The sequence below is a fragment of the Apium graveolens genome, chromosome 2 (assembly GCF_009905375.1).
Source record: "Apium graveolens cultivar Ventura chromosome 2, ASM990537v1, whole genome shotgun sequence".
NCBI lineage: Eukaryota > Viridiplantae > Streptophyta > Magnoliopsida > Apiales > Apiaceae > Apium > Apium graveolens.
The window spans coordinates 125,298,307-125,325,969 of NC_133648.1; the positions used below are offsets into that span (position 1 = coordinate 125,298,307).

Sequence of the window (27,663 nt, forward strand, 5' to 3'; positions counted from 1 at the left end):
GTTTTATCTATGACACCTCTAAAAAAGCTATTTTCAATAAGAAATTCAGAGAGAGTGTCATACCATTTTCTCGGAGACTGTTTGAGTCCATAGATAGCCTTGAAAAGAAAGAAGACAAAATCCAAATGATCTGGATCTTCAAAACCAGGAGGTTGCTCTACATATACCTCTTCATCCAGCTTTCCATTCAGAAAGGCGCTCTTGACATCCATTTGATAAACTTTAAAGTTAGAGAATGCTGCAAATGCCAAAAATATCCTGATGGCCTCTAGTCTAGCCACTGGAGCATAGGTTTCATCATAATCAATGCCTTCAGCTTGAGAATACCATTTAGCTACCAGTCTTGCTTTGTTTCTTGTAACCACACCATCTTCATCTAGTTTATTCCTGAATACCCACCTAGTACCAACAGCTTTCTTATGTGTAGGTCTAGGTACCAGTTTCCAGACTTGTTGATGTTCAAACTGATTGAGTTTATCTTGCATAGCAATCACCCAATCTGGATCAGTCAGTGCTTCCTCAATCTTCTTAGGTTCCATCTCAGAAAGAAATCCTGAGAACAGACACTCATTTTGAGTAGCACGTCTAGTTCTGACTCCAACATCTGGATCACCAATAATCAACTCAAAAGGATGAGCTTTATTCCAGACAGTCTGTCTTGGAAGATTTGATCTTGATGATTCGCCTTGAAATTCATTGGGATGTTGTGTCCTACTAGTTGATCCTTCAGCATCTCCCCCAGAGTTGTTGCCATGTTGAATTGAAGATTCTCCATCAGTAGCAGTGGTATCTCCATTGTTGCCAAAGTTTCCATCACCATTACCTTGAGTATCATCATGATTAACAGGTTCTTCACCAGCAACTACCTCAGGTTCTTGACCATGTTCTGATTCTGAATCTGACATATCATCAAACTTTAGTTTCTCAGAAGGATCTTCAGTTTGGATACTAGGGAGTTTGATGTCATCAAATGTAACATTGACACTTTCAGTTATTTTGTGTTGATCAATGATATACACTCTGTATGATCTTCTTCCATATCCAACAAAAATACCCTCATATGCCTTTGCCTCGAATTTACCACGACGATCATCTCCATCCTTGAGCACGAAGCATCTGGCACCAAATACATGAAAGTATTTGATAGAAGGTTTCTGTTCATTCAAAATCTCATAAGGAGTTTTCATGAAGTCTTTGTTGATTAGAGTTCGATTCTGAGTATAACATGCAGTATTGACAGCTTCAGCCCAAAAGTACATTGGAAGACCTGATTCACTTAACATCGTTCTTGCAGCTTCAATCAATGTATGATTCTTCCTTTCTACCACTCCATTTTGCTGAGGGGTTCTAGGAGCTGAAAATTTTCAGGTAATCCCTTTGTCTGTACGGAATCCATTGAGAAGTGAATTCTTGAATTCTGTTACATTATCTGACCTTATTGCTCTAACAGGGACACTAGAATCTAACTCAATCATCTTGATATGATCAATCATAACTTGTGGTGTTTCATCCTTAGAGTGAAGAAATAAAACCCACGTATACTTGGAATAGTCATCAACTATCACAAGACAGTAACACTTCTTTGACATCGAAAGGACATTAACTGGTACAAATAAATCCATGTGCAATAATTGCAGAACACCAGTTATGGAAGATGTGTCAGTGCCTCTGTGACTTGCTTTCTTTGACTTTCCTTTCTGGCAAGCCTCACATAGTCCTTCTGGGGAGAATTCCAGCTGAGGCAGACCTCTGACCAATTCTCTTTTGACAAGAGAATTCATTGTTTTGAAATTGAGATGAGAAAGTCTCTTGTGCCATAGCCAACTCTCATCTGACGATGCCTTTGCATAGAAACAATTGACTTCAGGATTGCTTCCAGAGTTCATGTCAGCTACGAACAGATTTCCTTTCCGGATTCCCATCAAGGAGGGTTTTTCATTTTTCTTGTGCAGAATCTGACACTTCAGCTTGTCGAATAAAACATTGTAGCTGTCAAAAATCCACACTATCGGTTGTACCTGTTTAATGCCCTGCAATACAAATGGATTAGACCTTCTTCGGAACCCAAGCTTGGCTGGGTCCGGCATACTTGTAAAATTGGCCTTTATCAGGCAAAACAACATTCTTAATTTTAATGTTCTCAACTTTCTCAATGACTGGACATTTGTCCTTGTGAACAGCCTTGACAAATTTCTGTTTAGGCTTAGGCACAAATGTCTCCTTTCTAGCTTTAGGAGGACTAGCAGTCTTAGACCTATCATGCTTTCTATTATTCACATGCTGACGAGGAGTAGTCTTATCATTAAAAACATGCTTACCATTAAAATAAGCATACATCAAATTAAAAGCATAAGACATACAATCAGGAACACCACATGCTTTATGAGAGGGATTAACAATAGGCAACTTATGCATGGTAGACATGGCATTTATGTTATCCAACTCATGTGTGTCTGAGTTAGTCTCAGTTGCTTTCACAACTTTGACTGGAACCTTTGACACACTTGACTTGGAGACAGCTTTCTCATTAGCATGATCTTCAGCACGGATTTCTTCTTGAATAATAAATGAGGTCTCATCAAATGGTTCAGCAATTGATTCTTTATAGAGGGGTTCATCAACACCCTTAAGCACATGTGGTACTTCCCTGCCTTTAGCACATACATGAGGAGGGGAGTTTATGCCTAGTTTGCCAATAGCAACATTGTAATCATAACCTATTCCAGATGTTTGATTAACAGCTTGCTTATTGTAAAACTCTTTAGACTTCGAACAAGAATTAAAGTAAGCTTTAACCTTAGCCTCAAGACCGGTGATCTTATCTTTGAGAATAGTTTCGATTTGTCTATAACAGTCAACTCTATTCTCTAGAAAATATACTTGTTCTTTTAATTTATCTTGATTAATGTGCACAAGTCTTAATTTATTGACCTCTTTCTCAAGGTCTTTGATTTGTTGATTTAACAATTCATTATCACGACAAGCACAATCTAAGGAACCTCCTAGATGATAAACTAATTCAGCATCAGTAAATTTTATCTCTTTTCTTGATGATGAGGTGTTTGCATCACTAGCCATGAGAGCAAGATTCCCAACTTCTTCATCTTCACTGTCAGTATCATCCCAGCTTCTTCCCTTTGCCAGGTAAGCCCTTTCAGATTTACTCTTCTGATTAGAATCGTAAGAGTTCTTCCTAACTTGTTTTGGCTTCCTGCATTCTGTGGCAAAGTTTCCCAACTCATTGCAGTTGAAGCATCGAATGGTGCTTCGATCAACCATCCCTGTTTTATACCCACCACTGCTGGTGTTAGAGGATGAAGATCCACCTTTCTGGAATCTGTTGTAGTTGGACTTGTACTTGAACTTGGGATTCCTTTTGAATCTGATATTTGAGAATCTCTTGACAATCAGGGCCATTGACTCATCCTCCAATTGCTCCAGTTCTTCGAAGGAATAAAAATCATCTCCTGATTGATTTATAGTAGGAGGATCAAATTCTGCTACTATCACATTTTCTTCAACCTTGGAAGACTGTACCATTCTTTCTGACTGTTGAGATTGTTGTTGATATTGTGGTTGTTGTTGTTGTTCATCAGTTACTAGAGCAGTAGACGTGCTGACCACTCTTCCTTTCTCGTAAACTTCCTTCTGCTGAATCTGCTCCAACTCATAAGTCTTTAACACACCATAGAGCCTTTCCAAAGAAATCTCACTCAGATCTCTTGCTTCTCTTATGGCAGTGATTCTATGTTTGAGATGAGTTGGCAGTGTTAAAAGGAACTTTTTGTTGACCTCCCTGATGGAATAGTATTTACCATTAATGTTCAGGTTGTTGATCAATGCATTGTACCTCTCAAACACTTCAGTGATTCCTTCTCCTTGATTGGATTTAAAGTATTCATACTCAGAGGTTAGGATTTCTAATTTGTTCTCCCTAACTTCCTCTGTTCCTTCATTAATAACCTCAATAGTTTCCCAGATATGTTTAAAATCTTTACAGTTCATCACATGTCGATTCATCAAGGGAATCTACTAAAATTAATTGAAGGCTAGCATCCAGGGAGGCTTCTTCTTTTTCAGCAGGAGAAAAATCCTCAGGATCTTTCACATAAGTTCTTGCTTTGGTAATCACCACATCATTTTCTATTACCTCTGGTTCAATAACCATCGAAATTTTAGGACCCTTCTTTAACACTTCCAGATATTTGGAATTTGCAACTTGTAAAAACAATAGCATCTTCTTCTTCCACATAACATAATTTTCTTTATCGAATAGTGGAATTTTAACGGTTCCAACTTTTTGTGTAGTCATTATGAATTTTTTGAGTGAATAAAAAATTCAAGGAGTGAAAGAAACACAAAAGTCTAGGATCTTGATTTGTACGTTAATCAGAAGGCTCTGATACCAATTGTTAGGTCTCAATATGTTTGTAAAGGGGGGTTGAATACAAACAATACTGTTTAATTGAATAAAATGCGGAATAAAAAAGGTAAAACAAAATTCAAGTTAAATAAAATTATTATTAAACTTGAAAGGTGTTACAACAATGGTATCGTTTACAAGGGATTAATCTCAAATCAATTATTACAAATCTAGAATAAATTCGACATGAACTTTTTCTATTTTTGCAATAAAAAGATCAAATGCTAAAAGCGATTTGAGATTAAGTTCTAGGGATTTCGATCCGCTAGATAGTTACACAAGAACAAGAAAAGTATTTCTAGTGGATTGGATTTAACAATAAATATTAGAAATAAATGATCTGTGAATTTACAATAATTTCTCTGCAGGTTTCTTTTGTTCTGTGTTCTGCTGTTGAATATTCAATGCTGTGTTCTGTATGATTAAAATGAATGTTCAGCTTCTGCTTCTTTTATCAACCAACCGAATGAAAATGAACTGGCATGACAATCTCTTTGGCTCAGCAAGACTTTCGGTAGGACTATCTTTTAGAACTAGCAAGACAATCAGAATGAACTAGCAAGACTATCGGTAGGACAATCAGATTATTTTTGCTGAAAATAAATAGATTTAATTCTTATAATAATTCTGGTAAGACAATCCTTTTGAATTAGCATGACTTTCGGTATGACTATTGATTGTCATACCGATTGTCATACTAATACAATCAGTTGTCTTGTTGAATTAAAACAGATTTTTAACCAATTTAAATTCTGAAAATTCTTAATATTAATTCAGAATTAATTAATCAATTAATTCAATTAATCAAATAAATTAATCTTTGCAGATATAATTTATTTTCTTAATTAAATTATACGACTTAATTAATTAATAGAGAATTAATACTAATCTTGAGCAGCATCCATTCTTCTGTATATCTTCTGAAAATCACTGAAATATATGAATCAATTCCACCACTTCAATGTTGACACTCAATGTACTGTCTGGTTCATGAATGACTAACTTCCGTGATATTTCTTCATGCCTTGACCTTGATACTCTTGATTTTCTTCAGACTAAATCCTTGTAAATAATTGATACCCTGACGAGATCTCTGTCACTTGATTAAATCCACAATCTTGATTTTTATCACTGAGGCTTGATCAATTTCTTGAGCTTCTTCCAGTGAATTAAGTCATCAAGTCTGTAGATGAACAATGTTACTTAATCCTTTGACATATGTTACTCTGTGAGATCTCTCTGACGATAGATCCACTATTTACTTATTATATTTTTATTTGAGTTGAGTTAAATCCTCGAATAAACAAATAGGCTATAACATATGTCTTTCACTTATTTATTATGATTCTGATATAATATAAACATAAATTTCCCAGTCGTTACACAACTTAAATAAAATACATTCTTTTATTCGAAAATCTAAAATATCACAAAAGTCAAAATAATGCTTAACTTATTAAATCCAAATCATAAAATATGAGACGCATCTCCACAAATCTGATAAATAAATGTCTAATAGATAATCAAATTTATTTGATAAATACGAGAAGTCCTTTCCAATAAATTGCATCTAAATCAAATAGCATCAAAATCCACGGAGTTCACATCTTTTGCTTCCAGAGCTCAAACCTGAAATATGTTAAAATAATGAGCTGCAAAACCCAGCAAGTAACAATCGTATGACGACTCCAAAATATTATTTTTTAATAAGTTCAAAAATTCTGAATTTCTAAATCGATCAAATAATCTTTAACAGAACAAAAATAATTTATTCCCACAGTTCTAAATTACGGTCACACTATGCCAGCGACACAGCTCTATATTCGATGATTCGATGGGGCTAGTTTAGCCCTCGTTAAGACAAACTCAACAAGGCATCTATGTGTTCTGGAACGTGCGTAAAACTAGTTCTATATTCTATGTATCACACTACCCAGTGATCGGGTTCTATAATTCGATGCATAATCTAAAACCGGGGGAATTCTATAAAAAAATATTTTTGAAATTTTATTTCGAAATCACAATTTTAAAAATCAAATCGATAAGATATATTGCAAAACAGATTTAACAATTTAAGTGAGCAACGAAAAGTTACTTACCTCGAAGTCGACACTTAAAATCCAAAATTAATAACACGAACAAATCCTAAAATTTAATGAGGGGAACATAATTAATTATTTAATCGATAAACAGATTATTCACATGTTAAACAGACATTTTACATGTAATCGAACAAATCAATTAAATAGAGACACATTTTACACTTCATGACAGAAACCTAAGACATGTTATGTATCTAGCAAAAGCAATTTAATTATATCAAAGTATCAAACCAACTAACCAAGTCACACAAACAAATGTAAAATGAAAACAAAGGTAAAAGGGCCTTAAAGCCCATCACATTATTAACATGGCTCATTTACCATTAAGTACAAGTAGACCACTTGGAATTAACCAAAATCAATACAAGGCTTACTATATTCTAATTTTAAATTAAAAGAAATATGCAGAATTATTGTTAACAAAAACGGAACCAAGTAGCACATTAAAATCCAAATGCCAAAATTATTTTTCTCAAGAAAATAAATTTTATCTACACGATTATATTATTAAAGAAATATATATCTCTATAAATTAAATAATGATCTAAATATATCTATGATAATAAAAAGAAATCAAGAAACAAGAACTACAACTTGTAAGTTAGCATGTGTTCAAAAAAAACATGGAAACATGGTGCCTAAATTCGAATACATACATACTAATTATCACACATTAAAGTAGGTATTATTTAGTTATACAAATATAACTATTTTGATCGTAAAACAAGTTCTATTAATATCAAGTTACAACTATATATCATAAATATCTAACTAACAATATTCATTAAATAATAGCCCAAATACCATGCTTTCACCCTAAACAAATAACCAGCATGAACAAGAATTTGATATATAGCATGATTCACAAGAAATAATATATATTTAATATGTACTAATTATATACATGCATATTGACCTTAACTAAACATATAAAAGTTATTATGCTCATGGCATGGATTGATTACAGAGAAGAGAAAGCATGCTAATTGTACACCAACATAAGTCAATTAGGTTTTAAGAAGACACATGAACAAGCATGGCATACGTCACGTAGAAATAAAACGGTAAAAAATATAACAACGGTTGTACCTTTCGAGTCGAATGTGAGAAAGCCTGTGCAAGTTTTTCTATTGTCTAAAGGGGTATTTATATAAGCACATAAAACCCTAATTCTGTTTAGGATATAATAATTTTCCTTATAAAATTTACAACCTTTCCAAGTAAATTCCAAAAATAAAATATTTGCCACACACACTTACCTAAACTAAAAAGATATTGATTTTCTAGTATATTCTCACACTTCTTTACACAAATAATAAATCTTTTCATCACTCAAATAACTTGCACATAAAGTTTTCAGAATATTCTAAATTAATATATTTATCTAAACGAAATAATATCTAATATCTAATCAATAAATGAAAATTAAAACGGATTTTATATTCTTCCCTCCATAAAAGAATTTGGCCCCCAAATTCATAAAAATAAAATTAAATTAAATAAGTCACCAAAAGAAAAGAAATTATACCTTAATTACGATAGTTGTCATTTCCTGTGAGCTGAAACACACGTCATTTTCCCACCTTATTATCTGCTTCCTTTCTTGGTGGCGGATTGTGAGGACATTGAGCAATTCTGTGTCCGACTTCCCCATAATGAAAACACGTGCCTCTGTTCCAACGACATTCTGTATGTGCGTGGTTCCCGCCACACCTGGTGCAATTTTCTTGATTTCCTTGACCATTACCTTGATCATACATGTGTTGTTTCTTGAATGGCCCCCTTCAAATGATTGGCCACCAGCTTGAGCGAACCATCTTTTATTTCGGCTACCAGTTGCCTTTTCAGATTCTGCCAAGCCTCTCTCGATCACTAACGCCTTGTTAAGGACAGCCTCCTATGTCTGAAGTTCAAGTGACGCCACAGAATTCCTGATGTCACTTCGAAGTCCCTCTTCCAATCTTCGTGCACAGCTGCTCTCATCTTCCACTAAGGTCGACGTGTACTTCGCGAGCTTTGAAAATTCTACTTCGTATTTAATGACAGTTCTTGCACCTTGCTGGAGCCGAATGAAGTCTCTCTCTTTCTGTAGATGAACTGTTCTCGGAAAGTACTTGTCCTCCAAAGCCTTCTTGAACTTTGCCCAAGTGTACGGTTCAGGATTTTCTTCAAGATTTGTTGTTGTCTCGTTCTTCCTCTTTTCCATAAGCCATCAGTCATAAGCGCTTTCTTGCAATTGGTACACAACTAAGGTCACCTTCTGCTGCTCATTGCTTTCTAGAAGTCCGAAAGCTTTTTCCATCTCTTGGATCCACATCTCAACGATAGCCGGGTCTGTAGCTCCATCAAAAGTTGGCGGGTTCAAACGGTTGAACTGAGAGACGATGTTGGGCTTTGGTTGCTGATTCACAAGCACAGCTAGAAATTCATCCAGCTGGTCAAAGACCTTTCCTCCTTCATCATTGTTGCCCTGATTTCCATTATTGTTCTGATTTTTGTTGTTGTTCTGGTTGTTATCGTTCTCCCCGTCCATCTTTTCTAAAACACACAAAACAATTTCTAAACTTATAGTCAATGATCGTTAAGCACAAGAGTCAAACATATCAAATAATCAAAAAAACTTATATGCCTAAATTCAATATAATTTCCTAAGACCTATACGATAGTCTAAAGGATCGCATCCTAGGGAATGTACTAGTCCCATACCTAATACACTCCGAAGGACAACCTGCTCTAATACCAACTATAACAACCCGACTTCCGGACTATTAATTCTAAATACACAACTTAAATAAAATATATTCTTTTATTCGAAAATCTAAAATATCATAAAAGTCAAAAAACGCTTAACTTATTAAATCCAAATCATAAAATATGAGACGCAGCTCCACAAATCCGATAAATAAATGTCTAAAGATAATAAAATTTATTTGATAAATACGAGAAGTCCTTTCCAATAAATTGCATCTAAAGCAAATAGCATCAAAATCCACGTAGTTCACATCCTTTGCTTCCGGAGCTCAAACCTGAAATATGTTTAAACAATGAGCTGCAAAACCCAGCAAGTAACAATCGTATGACGACTCCAAAATATTATTTTTCAATAAGATCAAAAATTCTGAATTTCTAAATCGATCAAATAATCTTTAACAGAACAAAAATAATTTATTCCCACAGTTCTAAATTACGGTCACACTATGCCAGCGACACGACTCTATATTCGATGATTCGATGGGGCTAGTTTACGCCCTCGTTAAGACAAACTCAACAAAGCATCTATGTGTTCCGGAACGTGCGTAAAACTAGTTCTATATTCTATGTATCACACTACCCAGTGATCGGGTTCTATAATTCGATGCATAATCTTAAACCGAGGGAATTTTATAAAAATAATCTTTTCTAAATTTTATTTTGAAATTACAATTTTAAAAATCAAATCGATCAGATATATTGCAAAACAGATTTAACAATTTAGGTGAGCAACGAAAAGTTACTTACCTCGAAGTCGACACTTAAAATCCAAAATTAATAACACGAACAAATCCTAAAATTTAATGAGGGGAACATAATTAATTATTTAATCGATAAACAGATTATTCACATGTTAAACAGACATTCTACATGTAATCGAACAAATCAATTAAATAGAGACACATTTTACATGTCATGACAGAAACCTAAGGCATGTTATGTATCTGGCAAAAGCAATTTAATTATATCAAAGTATCAAACCAACTAACCAAGTCACACAAACAAATGTAAAAAGAAAATAAAGGTAAATGGGCCTTACAGCCCATCACATTATTAACATGGCTCATTTACCATTAAGTACAAGTAGACCACTTGGAATTAACCAAAATCAATACAAGGCTTACTATATTCTAATTTTAAATTAAAAGAAATATGCAGAATTATTGTTAACAAAAACGGAACCAAGCAGCACATTAAAATCCAAATGCCAAAATTATTTTTCTCAACAAAATAAATTTTATCTACACAATTATATTATTAAAGAAATATATATCTCTATAAATTAAATAATGATCTAAATATATCTATGATCATAAAAAGAAATTAAGAAACAAGAACTACAACTTGCAAGTTAGCATGTGTTCAAAAAAACATGGAAACATGGTGCCTAAATTCGAATACATACATACTAATTATCACACATTAAAGTAGGTATTATTTAGTTATACAAATATAACTAATTTGATCGTAAAACAAGTTCTATTAATATCAAGTTATAACTATATATCATAAATATCTAACTAACAATATTCATTAAATAATAGCCCAAATACCACCCTAAACAAATAACCAGCATGAACAAGAATTTGATATATAGCATGATTCACAAGAAATAATATATATTTAATATATACTAATTATATACATGCATATTGACCTTAACTAAACATATAAAAGTTATTATGCTCATGGCATGGATTAATTACAGAGAAGAGAAAGCATGCTAATTGTACACCAACATAAGTCAATTAGGTTTTTAAGAAGACACATGAACAAGCATGGCATATGTCACGTAGAAATAAAACGGTAAAAAATATAACAACGGTTGTACCTTTCGAGTCGAATGTGAGAAAGCCTGTGCAAGTTTTTCTATTGTCTAAAGGGGTATTTATATAAGCACATAAAACCCTAATTCTGTTTAGGATATAATAATTTTCCTTATAAAATTTACAACCTTTCCAAGTAAATTCCAAAACTAAAATATTTGCCACACACACTTACCTAAACTAAAAAGATATTGATTTTCTAGTATATTCTCACACTTCTTTACACAAATAATAAATCTTTTCATCACTCAAATAACTTGCACATAAAGTTTTCAGAATATTCTAAATTAATATATTTATCTAAACAAAATAATATCTAATATCTAATCAATAAATGAAAATTAAAATTACGGATTTTACACTCAGGGTTATTCATTCAATAATCTATGTAGGATTTATTTATGTCTTACCCCCAATGTGCAGTTTTGTTTGTAATCCTTGCTTTTTGGCCTTTCTCATGGGTATCTTTTTATTGTAAAGTGTGGAGCGACCTACATATTTAGAACGGTTTGCCTTATTCGAGATTTCATTAGAAAATATAGTGGACTTCTGATGGGTTTTAAACTTTAGCAAGTTTTTGTAAACAATCATTACTATCTCGAAAATCGTGTTTTTATTCTTTTAAAAAAATTATATAATTTCCCAATTTTTTTTCATTACATTCTTTCTAATTTTTATGAAATTTCTTGCACAAAAGGTATTTTACAAAAAAATTAGAAACTTGTCCGCTACTCCAAGTATTTTTCTTAATTTTTTCTAATCTCTTAGGAATTATTTTATAGCAACAACTATTTTTCTATTTTTTTTTGGAATTGTTCAGTACTTTTAGGTATTTTTTTCTATTTTTTCTAATATTTTAGAAATTATTTTATACTTTTCGAATTTATTATTTAATATTTTGATTAAAAATATTATTTTTGTCTGAACCTGCATTTTTAGGAGGTCATTACGTATTTTTTCCTTTAAGACTCTTTTCGTAATTTTGCAGGGACTGATTTGTCGATTCTAAAACTCCAACAATGATTCTGTCAGTTTTTAAACTGCAATTACTAAATGTTTAGTTTATAAATTATTGGGGCCTTCACTGAATTTCCCGAAAGTCGGGGTACCAACTTGCATTCTTGTCATACAACATCTAGTGTTCGTTGGTTTAAGGGTTTCGTTGGTTCAAATCAAACCGAACTAAAATTATCGGTTTTCCGAAATTTTAATCATAAACCATACTGTTATGTATAAAAAACACCAAACCGAGCCGTTTTAAAAGGTTTGAATCTGCTTGATTTCGGTTTAAACCATTTTTATCAATATAACCAATTCATCAAACACATTAAACATGAACTTGAAAAATAATAATTTAGAGTTTAAATAATACTATGAATCTGTAATTTAAATTTTAATCATATTTAAAAGTATATTAAAAGTACAGGTACTTGCCAAATTAAAAGAGAGTAGGAAACAAATTACAAAGCGCGATTCTTATATTTTTTACTGAATAAAATAAAAAAATAATAATATAATCCATCCCTAAAAAAATATTATCTCAATAATTTTTAAAGAAATCCTTATGATGATATATTTATATGTTCAATTTTTTACAGATTTTGTAAATTATTATTCATGCATTTATAATAATGTTTCAACAATATACATTTAGTTCAGTTATTTCGGTCGATTTGAAGATAAAAACATTGAACCGAAAAAAATTGATTTTTAAAGCTCGGGTCGAATTTTCTCCATTTTGTGTAGTCTGCTACATTTACATTTCAGCCAGGATTTGTACTCGATTTCAAGCTCAATCTTGGACGACTAATTCTTTTTCACAATTTTTTCTATTTTTTCTTAAATAATATTATTGAATAATATTTTCAATTTTATGAATAATAATGGCCCCCGATTAGGGGTGTCAATACTAAAATTTTGTTAATAGACATCAGTTGCTCAGACGACCGATGTTAAAGGTATTTTAGACATTGGTTATTTTTAAAGCGATGTTACTACGTATATTAGACATCGGCCAATAAAATAACTATCGTCGATAGTTATGTTAAAAATGAGAAACATGAATTAGACATCGGCTTTAGCATAACCGATGTCGAGTTTTCTTAGACATCGGAATGAAATTATAACCGTTGTCGATGATTAATTTCAAAATATTAAAAAAACACGCATATTCTTTTTCCCCTCTGTTTCCCAAATATTTTCTCCTTAAAAACAAAATAAAAATTCCCTGTTTTAATTTCCCTCTTTGGGACCAAATTATATTCCCCCTTTTCATACTTACGTCTCTCTCTCTCACTCACTCACTCATATCACTCCCATATATCTCTCTCACTTACACTCACTCTTGTCTTTCTCTTCCGACTCTTTCCGGTTTTCTCTCTCATCTCCCTCTTTCTTTCCTTCTCTCCCTCTACCTCTTTCTCTTTCTCACTATATCCCTAATTAAAACCTAGTTATCTCACAATCTCATCACATTGCAAGTAAATTAGGGTTACAATTAAACCCCAAATCGTATAACACTTTCAATTAGTCAAACTTTAACTACGAGAAACCCTAATTTTATGATGTGGTTGGTGTTTGTCTCTTTGGATTTGGATTTGGTTGTTCTTCATCATGAAATATGTAACGCCCCCAAATCCGGGGTCAGAGGATTTGGTCGTCACTATAAACCTCAATCCAAATTAACCTGTTAAATCAATAAACAAATGCCAGCGGAAGATATTTAGCAAAAATAACTCGAATATATTTCAATATAATATAAACAGCTTTACACAATAGAACTTACACTAGCCCGCAAAACCTGGACCAACCACCTTCCAAAAGCTTCTTCTTTGCTTCCTCGAATTACGCAGCTAAACAGCGCAAACTAATCCTCACTGGAGGTTAAATTTAAAAACAGGCAAGTATGAGCGGAAGAAATGCTCAACAAGATCACTGTAATATATATAGGGTCTTTTGATATAAAACCGACATCTGCATTGTTAAATATATTTGATAATGTCATGGCTAATATGATTTATGTTTAGTTTTCAGATCTTACTTAACAGGACAAATCAGTACTTAACTGGGAATCAGTACTTATACTGAAAGTCAGGACTTAAGGATATCAGTACTTATATTATCAGGAGATAATCATCAGAAGTTGGATATCAGAACTTAAGTGCTGAAGGACGATCAGATAAGGAAAGTAGCTGATTAAAGGAAAGAAGATCGAGATAAACATAAGAAGAGATATGCATGAAGAAGGAGTTCCGTGAAGAATTGAATACTTGGAAGAAAAGATATCTAATTGATATATTTTAGGAAGCAGAATTATATTCCATATCAATTAGCAATTATCTTGTAACTGTGTAGTATATAAACACAGACATAGGGTTTACACTAAAAGTGTTATCATATTCGAGAAGATTATTCATTGTAACCCTAGCAGCTCTCGTGATATTTGTTCATCACTGAGAGGTAACAGTTCCATACTGTAACAGAGTTTATTATTTCAATAAAGTTTGTTTTCTGTTACTCAAGATATTAAAGTTCGATTTGATTGTATTATACACTGTATTCACCCCCTCTACAGTGTGTGTGACCTAACAAGTGGTATCCGAGCTTATTTGTTAACACACATACAGTTAAAGATCCAAACACAATCATGTCTGACACAGAAACTCCAACTAAGCCTACCAAAACTGAAGATCCTCCAAAGACACAAATTCAAAGTCGGTATGAAACCATCAGAGTTCCCATACTGAGACCATCTGAATATGCCATATGGAAGGTGAGGATGACCATGTTTCTGGAAGCTACAGATCCAGAATATCTTGATAGAATCAAGGAAGGGCCTCACAAACCAACCAAGCTCGTTGTTGCAGTTGCAGGTGAAGCAGCAAAAATCGTACCAAAGGAAAAGAGTGATTATACTGCTGAAGATATCGCATCAATTGCTAAGGATGCTAAGGTACGACACTTACTGCATAGTGCCATTGATAATGTAATGTCAAACAGGGTAATTAACTGCAAGACTGTTAAAGAGATATGGGATGCTCTGGAAACAAGGTGTCAGGGAACTAATACGATTAAAAAGAACAGGAAGACAATACTCACTCAAGAGTATGAACACTTTGATTCAAAGGCTAATGAATCATTGACTGATTTATATGATAGATTTGTCAAACTCTTGAATGATCTGTCACTGGTTAATAAGGAGTATGATCTTGAAGATTCAAACCTTAAATTCCTGTTAGCTCTTCCTGAATGTTGGGATTTGAAGGGAACAACAATAAGAGATAATTATAATCTTGATAAAACAACTCTTGATGAAATTTATGGAATGCTCAAGACTCATTAACTTGAGATGGAACAAAGAAGCAAGAGAAAAGGAGGAAAGTCCAGAATAGTTGCTCTTAAGGCTGAAGAAGAATCCCCCAAGGCAGCTACCTCAAGGAAAGACAAGGGTAAAGCTCTTTTAACAAAGTCTGATACTGAGTCATCAAGTTCTGAAAGTGATGATGACTCAGATTCTGAAAGCTTACCTGAGACTGATGCTGATGAGGAGATGATGAAGCTGTGTGCTCTTATGGTGAAAGGGATCACAAAGATTGCATACAGGAAGTTCAGGAAGGGAAAGAAGTTTTCCACGAAAGGCATAAGTTCTGATAAGAAGAATTTCAGAAGATCTGAAGGCAGAGGGGGAAAGTCTGATAGAGGAGATTATACCAATGTCAAATGCTATAACTGTGGTGAGAAAGGCCACATATCTCCTGACTGTAAGAAGGTAAAGGGTGACAAAGGCAAGGCTCTTGTCACAAAGCAGAAAAACTGGACAGACACCTCAGACTCTAAAAGTGAGGAGAACTATGCATTGATGGCAAATACTGATAAAGAAAGTGCTGAGAGCAGTTCTGAAACTGCTGAAACAAAGGTACCTCAGGCTACTTATGCTTTTCATACTGATGATATTAATGAGTTGAGAAGATATCTTAAAACCATGTTTGTTAGTTATAGAGATCAAACTTTAATATGTGAAAGATTAACTTCTGAAAATCTTGCTTTTAAGAAAAGAAATGATTTCTTAGAAAAAGAGTTAGTTATATTCCATCAAACTCAGAAGGATAGAGATGATGCTCTTTATATTAGGGATGAAGTGCTAAAAATGAATGAATCTCTAAAAACTGAGTTAGAAAAGGAAAGAGAAATAATCAGGACTTGGACTAACTCCGGCAGAACAACTCAAAATTTGCTAAGTAGTGAAAATTGGAAAGAGGGCTTAGGTTATGGAGAGGATAAAAATGATAAAGGAACTGTAGAAATTAAGCCTGTTGTTAAGCAAAAGCCAAAGTTAAAACATGTTAAGTTTGTAACTGAAAAGTCTGATAATGATAAATCAGAAGTTAGAAAGGGATTAACTTCTGACAAACTAAAACAGGAAAAGACAGCTGAAGTAAACATAGGCTTAATGACTAAGAAGCAGCTTAAGCATAAGCTGAAAGATGTTAAGAATGCAAACAAGGTAAAATCACCTAGGAAAAATAGGAATGGAAAGGAAGGTGTTAATAAAAGCAATGATTATAAACCTGTTCCTGATGCTCCTAGGAAAACATGTCATAACTGTGGAAGTTCTAACCATCTGGCTTCTTTTTGCAGGAAGAATAAGAACATTAACTCCTTACCTTCAAAATCAGGAGTTAAGAGTCAGTCTGTTAGATATAAACCACAAAATCCCTGTTTTCATTGTGGTAGTTTATGGCATTCCATTTATACTTGTAAGGAATATCATAGTTTGTACTATGATTATTATCAATTAAAACCTTCTTTGAAGAAAGTTTCCATTGTTCCTTCTAGTGTAAATTCTGATTCAAAGTCTGATAGTGTAAGTTCTGATAAGAAAAATGTTAACATAAACTCTGATGCTAAATCCGCTGCAAATGTTAACAAACTTAATAAGGCCAAAGGATCCAAGCAAGTCTGGGTCCTTAAAACTAATAATTAGTGGTCTTTGTGATTGCAGGGCAACAGGAAAAATATTCTAGTTCTGGACAGTGGATGTTCAGGACATATGACTGGAAATAAGGCCCTACTATCAGACTTTGTGGAGAAAGCTGGCCCAAGTGTTTCTTATGGAGATGGCAATATTGGAAAAACATTGGGATATGGAAATATCAATCTTGGGAATGTCATCATTAAAGAAGTAGCTCTGGTCTCAGGACTTAAACATAATCTGCTGAGTACAAGTCAGATCTGTGACAGAGGTTATCATGTTGATTTCTTTGAAGAATACTGTGAAGTTGTGAGTAAATCTAAAGGCAAAGTTGTTCTGAAAGGATACAGGCGTGGTAACATTTATGAAGCTAAGCTTTCAACAAGTACTGATGGTTCTGCAATCTGTCTAATGTGTAGAGCATCAATTGAAGAAAGCTGGAATTGGCACAAGAAACTCTCTCATTTAAATTTCAACAATATAATTAAACTGGTCAAGAAAGATCTTGTGAGAGGACTGCCAAAGTCAGTATTTGCTCCTGATGGCCTTTGTGATTCTTGTCAGAAGGCCAAACAAAGAAAATCTTCATTCAAGAGCAAGACTGAATCATCAATTCTTGAGCCTTATCATCTACTACATGTTGATCTATTTGGTCCAGTAAATGTCATGTCTATTGCAAAGAAGAAATATGCATTGGTCATAGTGGATGAGTTCACTAGATACACATGGGTGTATTTCTTGCACACAAAAAGTGAAACTGCATCTATCTTGATTGATCATGTCAAACATCTGGATAAATTGGTCAAAGATTCTGTGAAAACCTTAAGGAGTGATAATGGCACTGAGTTCAAGAATTTGATAATGGAAGAGTTTTGCAAAAACCATGGAATAAAGCAGGAATTTTGTGCTCCTGGAACTCCACAGCAAAATGGAGTTGTTGAAAGGAAGAATAGAACTCTCATTGAAGCTGCACGTACAATGCTTGAAGAAGCAAAGCTTCCAACCTATTTCTGGGCTGAAGCTGTGCAGACTGCTTATTTTACTCAAAATGCAACACTCGTTAACAAGCAAGGAAAAACACCATATGAGATGGTGAAGAAAAAGAAGCCAAATCTGAAGTACTTTCATCTATTTGGATGCAAGTGTTTTGTTCTCAAGACTCATCCTGAACAGCTATCAAAGTTTGATCTAAAAGATGATGAAGGAATCTTTGTTGGATATCCACTTTCCACAAAAGCCTTCAGAGTCTATAATTTGAGAACAAAAGTGGTCATGGAATCTATCAATGTGTCCTTTGATGACAAGAAGATTACTGGTCTTGAAGATTTTATTGATCATGATCAGCTGAGATTTGAAAATGAAGACTAAAATTCTGATGGATTAAAATCTGATGTTATTGAAACTGTGGTGACTACGCCAAAGGAAGATGCACCTGTGTAGGGGGAGCATACTCAAGATCTTACCACATCTCAAAAAACTTCAGAGCATACGTCTGGATCTTCAAGTTCTGATTCGTCAAGTTCTTATAAGCCAAGTTCTGATAGTGCTGAAAATCTAAATTCTGAAGAATCCAACTCAGAGAGCATAGTTTCAGGGGGAGCATCAGAAAATGAAAATGAAGACAGCATGGATCATGGGGGAGCATCCAATTCTAGAGAAAACCTTCCATCTGCAAGGAAGTGGACAAAATCACATACACCTGATTTGATAATTGGAAATCCTGATGCAGGTGTCATAACTAGAACAGGTACTTCAAACGAATGTCTTTACAATTCTTTTCTCTCTCAGACTGAGCCAAAGAAAGTGGAAGAAGCTCTTCAAGATGCTGATTGGGTGCAAGCAATGCAGGAGGAGTTAAATGAATTTGAAAGAAACAAAGTCTGGACCCTAGTGCCAAGACCAAAGAATAGATCTGTTGTTGGTACAAAGTGGGTATTCAGAAACAAAACTGACAGTGATGGCATAATTACAAGGAATAAGGCAAGGCTGATTGCAAAAGGATATTCTCAACAGGAGGGAATTGATTATGATGAAACATTTGCACCAGTTGCTAGGTTAGAAGCCATAAGGATATTTTTGGCTTATGCTGCTCACAAAAAGTTTACTGTCTTTCAAATGGATGTAAAAAGTGCTTTTCTCAATGGAGAATTAGAGGAGGAAGTATATGTTGAACAACCTCCAGGCTTTGTAGACTCCAAATATCCAGATTATGTCTACAGGCTTGATAAAGCACTTTATGGACTTAAGCAAGCTCCTAGAGCATGGTATGAGACTTTAGCTCAGTTTCTTCTGGAAAGTGGATTCAACAGAGGAACAATAGACAAAACATTGTTCTACCTCAACCATGGAAAGGACTTACTTCTGGTCCAGATTTATGTTGATGATATCATTTTTGGGTCTACAAATAACAGACTTTGCAAGAAGTTTGCCAAATTGATGCAGTCAAGGTATCAAATGAGTATGATGGGGGAACTTAGCTATTTTCTGGGCCTTCAAGTCAAGCAGAATGAAGAAGGCACTTTTATTTGTCAAACTAAGTGCACCAGAAATTTGCTGAAGAAATTTGGAATGCAAGATTGTTCAAGTGCATCCACTCATATGGCCACTGCAATAAAACTGGATAAGGATACTGGTAAATCAGTAGATATTACTGATTACAGAGGTATGATTGGCTCTCTACTCTATCTAACTGCTAGTAGACCTGATATCATGTATGCTACCTGTCTTTGTGCAAGATTTTAAGCAGATCCAAGAGAACCTCACTTAACAGCTGTGAAAAGAATTTTTAAGTATCTTAAAGGAACAGCTGATCTGGGATTGTGGTATCCTAGAGAATCAGATTTTAAACTAATAGGTTACTCAGATGCAGATTTTGCAGGTTGCAAAATTGACAGGAAAAGCACAAGTGGAAGCTGCCAATTTCTTGGAGGCAGATTGGTTTCTTGGTTCAACAAGAAACAAAAGTCAATTTCCACATCAACTACAGAAGCAGAGTATATTGCTGCAGGAAGCTGTTGTGCACAGATTCTTTAGATGAAGAATCAGTTACTGGATTATGGGTTAACATATTTCAAAATCCCTATTTACTGTGATAATCAAAGTGCTATTGCTATGACAGGTAATCCAGTTCAACACTCTATGACAAAGCACATCAGCATCAGGTACCACTTCATAAGGGAACATGTGGATGAAGGTACAGTGGAATTGCACTTTGTTCCAACAGATCAACAACTAGCAGATATCTTCACAAAACCATTGTGTGAAGCCACTTTTACAAGATTGGTAAATGAACTTGGAATGGTTTCAGGTTTTTTCTCTAAATCTGCTTAGTCTTGTTCTATTATATCAGACCTTATGATCAGTATTTACAGAATTTAATCTCCTTGTATATTCTGTGCTTAATTGACAAATGTGTTTAAGTAGTGACTGTTGTCTGATATATGTTTCTAAACTCTGATAAGTGATATGTCTATTTAAGTAACTATTCAATCCTATGAGGATAACTGTGCTAGATGTTGACCTAGTAGTCTTCAATAAACAAATGATCCCATGTAAGAAGTAATTATTTCTGTGGAAATCTATTGACACAAGAAAATTCGGATAATTGAGCTTAGTTGAGTTTACTTTGTTTATCTTATTACCAAGTCAGAAATTAGAATAATGCTACTCATCTGTTAAGTTCTGATACTAGTAAATCTGCTGAATGCACTAAGTGCTGATAAACCTCACTTATCAAAAGAAAAGGCAAAAGGATCAAAGAATAAAATCAGGTACTCCTTTGAGATGTAGAGTAAAAATGTGGAAGGGACGACCCAAGTGCATTGCTGGTATTAAGTAAATATGCATTAGAAAAGCAAAATATTTTCTTGGTGACTTTTCACACTCTATGATTACTGGAGAAATACTCTGATAATAGCATAAATTCTGATAAGCAGTCATGACTCACTTAAACTGAGAAGCCACTGTAAAATGGAATTTAAAAAGATGCATAAAATTAGCACAAAATAGTTGAGGTGGACTCAAGCATGAACTTATTCAATAGTAGGTTTCAGAATAATGACAACTCTTTAGCAAAGTTTTAAGTTATGCCTTATTTCGAAGATGTACTGAAGTGAATTAGACTTTACTCTTTGTCTAACATTTAGCTTAATGCACACACTAATAACTCCATATGAATGATGAAAATTACTGTGGTGGTCTATGTTGTTTTAGATAAACAGTCATTGTGTCACTTTGCACAAATTCTGAGGACAAGTTCTGGTTGCATGTTCTGATGATTAAGTTCTAAAGAATATAACTCAGAACTTGGATGAGGACTTACTAAAATAGGCATTCCTTTTTCGACTTAAGAAATTATGTTCTGATGCCTGTTAAGTTCTGATATAAGTCTAAGTTCTGATATTACAGTCTAATTCTTTACTTGACTTATCTGTGAATAAAATTTGATAACAGTCTCAGTTCAAACTAGAATATGTTGAAGTGGAAGATTAATAGTCACTATGGATAGGGTTAATGGTATTCGTACTTGAACAGTCAACTTTTACTAGCTTCTTGTGCGCATTAAACCATATTTTCTCTTTCCAATGAATGTTTTTCTTTTTCCAAGTCTGGGGAGATGAGGTAGAATTAATTCTACCTGTCAGCATTAAATTTCTTTGCGTCTCCTGGCATTCTCTTGCCTATATAAGCAACCACTTCACATCAGCCTTCCCATCAAATCCTTTCTCACAAACTCATCTTACCTTCATTTTTTTCTTTCAAAAACACCATGGTCAGATACAACATGTTTTTGAACTACGAAACATTCAATATGGAGCTAAGTTGTGCCGATTGGCAGCAGGAATGGCACGTCACTGCCATTCCTGATGAGATATGGGACTCTGTCCGACAAGAGGTACTCACCCACCTCCTGTTCTTCTATATGGATTACCATCGCCATCTGGAGCGATTGGAGGAGGAAAGGCTGGAAGCTCTCCGCCAGCAAGAGCGAATCATTCGACTCGCCATTCTGTTTGTCGAGAGTAGGAAGAAGAAATGATTTATTTTCTTCTTCCTATTTTTCTTCATCGTCAGCCTTGCCCTACTTCTTGAGCTAGGACTAAGGCTGTTGATGTTAGGTTTAGCAGCTTAGGGAAATCTTGTATAAATTCTGATGTAATTTCAATTTCATGAATGTATTCACTTGATATATTAATGAAATTTGTTTTTGTTTCAAGATTTTGTCTCTAAGTTATTTTGTAATGTATTGATAAATCCTGATAAATATTCATATTCTGATGCCCATATAAATTCTGTTTTAACTTAAGTTCTGATTTTACTTTATCAGTACTTACTCATATGATTTATCTTGGTCATTTTCACTTGATTTATTTTCAGAATATCAATGTTGCAGTGAAAAATAGTTAAATAAGTGGGAACAGTTTCAATTTTGAATTAAAACTGTTTTACCTTGATTAATGGAATATCTGGGTAAGTGGAACGATTTTTCCTTGAAAAACGGCAAGTGGGTAAGTAATGATTACTGTTTTCTCGAGCCCAGTAACTATCCGTTATTACTGCATGTCTGACAGGTGTCCAACGGTAACATTTTTTTTAGAGTATAAGTAAGAAAGAGAGAAGATTTTTTTTTTAATCTTTTATTTCCCTTCATATTTTTTTCTCTCCTTGCTTTTACTCTCTTTCTTCTTCTCACGTTGGTTTTTCATACAGATATTTTATCAAACACCTAACAAGCACGCTTAAATCTCAATTTTTCACATGGCACCTAAGGATTTAATCATTGATGGAGCTAAGTTTGTTTCAAACAACTATGCTGCAATTCTTGATCATGCTGAAGCTCCATCTGAATTGCATTTTGTGCAAGATCTTCTTGCACACAGTGAGATTGGGTATGCATTGACCCAGCCTTCAGTCTTTTTGAACCAACAAGTTCTGACATTTTGGCGGACTAGGCACTTTGATGATGGTGGTAGACATGGCACTCCTAGTATTGTTTTCGAAGTGGGTGATTCTTCATATGCAGTCACTCCTGGTACAATACGCCAGGCTCTACATCTCCCAGAAGGATGTACCTTTTCAATTCCAGAGGAATCAGCTCTTCAGGAGTTAATGGCCAATTTGGGGTATAAACAGAGTTTGGCAAAACTTGGGCAGTTGAAACGGGCTCATATCAGAAGAGAATGGAGCTTCTTCTTCGACTGCATCACTAAAGCTTTTGGGAACAAATGTTCGAATTTTGATGCTATCCCAATTTTGAGTCAGCACATCGGGTATGCTATTATAAACCAAACTCATTTTGATTTTGCAACTGGTATAATTGGTTTTATTGGGGATAGGATGACAGAGGATAGGAATGTTGTGTACTTTGCTAGATTCTGTCAACTTATATATACTTTTTGTACTGATGAACCTCAATTAGTCAGTTCCTCAACTCCACCTTTTAAAGTTGCAAAACGCTACTTTAATGACCTGGTAAATACTGACACTAAGAAATCAGTGGTTAGACCTTTACAGATTCCTCAGTCTGTAAAATAGATCTTAGTAAATGATGATCCTGATACTTATAGATCTGTTTATTCTGATGACCAACCAACAACAACCTCCCAAAAATCACAACAACCATCAGCACCTACCACTCATTCTACTCAACCAACCCTCAGACAATATATCAAATCCTATCTCTCCACTTCACAGACAGTTCAACCCTCATCATCAGCACCTACTATGAAGCCTTCATCTTTCAAACCAAAGAGGACAAAGACTGTTCCTAAAACACTTCAGAAGAAAAGGAAGATTGCTTTGAGAGATGAATCTGATACTGAGGAACAGGTTCCTTCTTCAGAACCTGTTATTGAAGAAGCTGAGAAAGTGACTTCTCAGAAGGATTCTAGAATTGGGGGATCTGGGCTTCTCAAGAGGCTTAGAAGAATGACTGTTCCTGAAACTCCCAAGGAATCCAAATCTACAAAGAGATACAAGAAACAGAGGGCAAATAGGCCAGTTTCAGATGATGAAGAGGAAGCAGCTAAGGAAGGGGATCAGGAATCTCTGATCTCACAAGAAAAGGAATTTGCTAAAGTTACTTTTTCTCCATCAACTCCATCTAAGGAAGCTGTTTCTGAAAAGGTCATCACACCATCTGTATCTCCTGTTGATCCAGGCACAAGTGCCGATATTGATGTTCAAAACTTGGTTATGCCTGATGTAATTCTCTTAGAAGCTCCAACAGCAACTAATCCTTCAACAACACATGTTACTGATGTTGTTCAAACTCCAGAGTTATCTGCTACACCTTCTCTACATCTAGATGCTGATGATCAGACTTTAGGTGAGCATCAAGATATGGCTGTTGATCAGAACTTAGAACCAGATCAGCAATTAGAGGATGCTGAAGCCTCCATTGCTACTCACACTGTTGTTTTATCAGAGGGTACTGATTCTGTAAGTTCTGATGCTGCAAATGCTGGAGATACTGGTGATGTTGCTCCAACTGCAGATGCTCATGAAGCAGGTCCTTCAGGACATGCTTCTCAACAAACTATTCTTAAGTCTGAACTTGTTAAGAAGTTTGTTACCAGAGAAGCACCAGTGCCTTGGAGTGAAATTCCCGCAGGACAGGAGTGGACTAAGGAATGGAACTCAGTTTCCTGTGTTCCAAATGAAAAGCATCTTGCTGAGCACTTGACTAAAGCTGATGAAATGTTAAATTCTGCTGATTTCAAAACCCAACTTAGAGTCACTGCATTGAGTACTAAACATCTACAAGGTCTTCATTCAACTACTCATGCAGAGCTACACAAGATTCAGGAAGAATTTATCAAACAGGAACAAGTTCAAAAGATTGATAAGAAAAAGTTCTTCCAACCTCCCTTTGACAGGATTGCTTATATTGAGAAGACTCAAGATACTCAACAAGCTCAGATTGATGATATTCTGAAAAATCAAGCTTCTCAGCAATCACAACTTAATGAAATCCAAGCCTCAGTGGAATTGTTTGTCTCTCTTCTACTACCTGCTGATGCCAAAAAGGGGGAGAAAGTAATTAAGTCCAAATGCAAGACTGACAAGACACTGAAAGGGGAGGATGATGAAAAGGATGATCTAGGAAACTCTGGAATGGGTAGAGGTCATAGTCAAGGTAGAGGTTTCACATCAAGAAAAGCTGCAATCACAAGTCACAGGACAAGTTCTGATACTGGGAAAAGAATAAGTTCTGCTACTAGTAAAAGGATAAGTTCTGATGAACTTTTAGATCTTGATGAGGAAATGTCAAGACAGTTATTTCTTCAGGAAAATCCAGGAATGGACTTGGAGAGTTTAATGGAAGAAGAAGCCAGACTTAAATCAGAGAAAGTCACATCTAAATCTAAAGTTTCTGGTAAAAAGCCACTTCCAAAACTCAAAGGCATTGTGATCAAAGAAAGGACACATACTGAAGCAATATTGGCTAAATCACAACCACAGATACATCCAAGATTCAAGGGTAAAGAAAAGGTTGGTGAACCTATCAAGGTTTATGTGCCTCCTAAGGATGAAGAAATTATTGATGAAAAGGATGATCTTGCTCTGACTTCAAGAAAAGTTCTTAAAACAACCTCTGACATGGCTCAAGTTGTTCAGAGTCAAGAAACTGTAAGTTCTGATATTCAGAAGAAGCAAGTAACCTCTGACATAGCTCAAGTTAACTTGATATCAGAAGATAGACCAAAGACACTCCTACCAGGATTCACTAAAGCAAAACAGACTCAACCTTTGAAGACTACTGCAAGTGGTTTTAAAGCTAGAGTAGTTATTGGAAAGGAAGCAAGAGATAAAACTGGATTGGGAAGTGCTGATGAAAGGAGAATACCGAACACTACCAATGATCCAACTTCCTTGAGTGAACCAGGTATTGGAGCAACTCCTGAAAGATTGAATCAACTGGAATCTGTACAAATGGTTTACCATACCTACTTGAAAGAATACATCTTATTGTATTTTATGACAGATGGTAGGGTTTATCATATAAGGCAAAATGCCATTCCATTGAAGTATTTTGAAGAATTGGAGCATGTACTATTCTTACTTCAAGTGGATGACAGATTGACAGGAACTGCTGCAAACTATTTGAAGGATCAGATTCAGAGACAGAAAAGGCTTTATTCTATTAAATCCGACTGCACATATGTTCCAAAGTACAGAGATCACAAGGGTGATATAGTTGAAATGAAGCCCAATTCTGCTCAAATTATAACTACCTTTCTAGGGTACAGGGCTGTGGAATTCAATCTTGAGTCTGATAAAGCATTATTTGATCAGACTGGATCAGGATATAAGAAAAGCAAAGATTAATGATCTCAGGGCTGCAATCTTTCAAATTGGTGAAGATACTGCAGAGCTTAAAGATGCCAAAAGGAGAATGATTGATGAACTTAGATATGCTGAGAGATGTTTGTTGAAGAACTATCTCAGAACAACTCCTGACATCAGAGAGATCAGAAGATGAAGCCAAGTCAAAGATCTACAACTGCTTAAATTCTGATATTTGTACAGACTGAAGTTGTTATCAGAAGTTAAATATTGATAAAGCTTTAAGGACTGTAAGTTGTAGTTATCTAGTCTAATTCTCATGCATTTATACTTAATGTTTTTGACATCATCAAATATCTGTTAAACTTGTATATTATGCTAATTTACAAGTTGGGGGAGATTGTTAGATATATTTGATAATGTCATGGCTAATATGATTTATGTTTAGTTTTCAGATCTTACTTAACTGGACAAATCAGTACTTAACTGGGAATCAGTACTTATACGGAAAGTCAGGACTTAAGGATATCAGTACTTATATTATCAGGAGATAATCATCAGAAGTTGGATATCAGAACTTAAGTGCTGAAGGACGATCAGATAAGGAAAGTAGCTGATTAAAGGAAAGAAGATCGAGATAAACATAAGAAGAGATATGCATGAAGAAGGAGTTCCGTGAAGAATGGAATACTTGGAAGAAAATATATCTAATTGATATATTTTAGGAAGCAGAATTATATTCCATATCAATTAGCGATTATCTTGTAACTGTGTAGTATATAAACACAGACATAGGGTTTACACTAAAAGTGTTATCATATTCGAGAAGATTATTCATTGTAACCCTAGCAGCTCTCGTGATATTTGTTCATCACTGAGAGGTAACAGTTCCATACTGTAACAGAGTTTATTGTTTCAATAAAGTTTATTTTCTGTTACTCAAGATATTAAAGTTCGATTTGATTGTATTATACACTGTATTCACCCCCTCTACAGTGTGTGTGACCTAACATGCATTAGAGCATAACATTTAAAATCATTATTGCTGAATCATAAAATTTTAGTTGAGGAACCCCAGAATTGGTTCCTTAATTGTATTCAAAATCATTTTGATATTTTTGAGCGAAATGCTTCAGCAATACTTTGAATCTTGACGAGAATAAAACTCGTAAAACATTGTTTACGGAAATATCGTAAACAACAATAACATAAAACAATGATTATAGAACGAATCATAAACTTTATTCAAAACTCAACTCTTGATATTAATATTCATTTTGATGTCATATTAAATTAGATATC

General features: G+C 34.5%; 1 protein-coding gene across 1 annotated transcript; it reads right to left on the bottom strand.

Moving 5' to 3' along the window:
• Positions 1-8,422: 8,422 nt before the first annotated feature.
• LOC141692979 (uncharacterized) lies at positions 8,423-9,058 on the bottom strand. Its single transcript, XM_074497958.1, has 2 exons — positions 8,783-9,058; positions 8,423-8,722 (listed from the first exon to the last, which is right to left on the bottom strand). Exons 1-2 carry the CDS (start codon positions 9,056-9,058, stop codon positions 8,423-8,425), a joined length of 576 nt encoding a protein of 191 aa, XP_074354059.1.
• Positions 9,059-27,663: the final 18,605 nt, after the last annotated feature.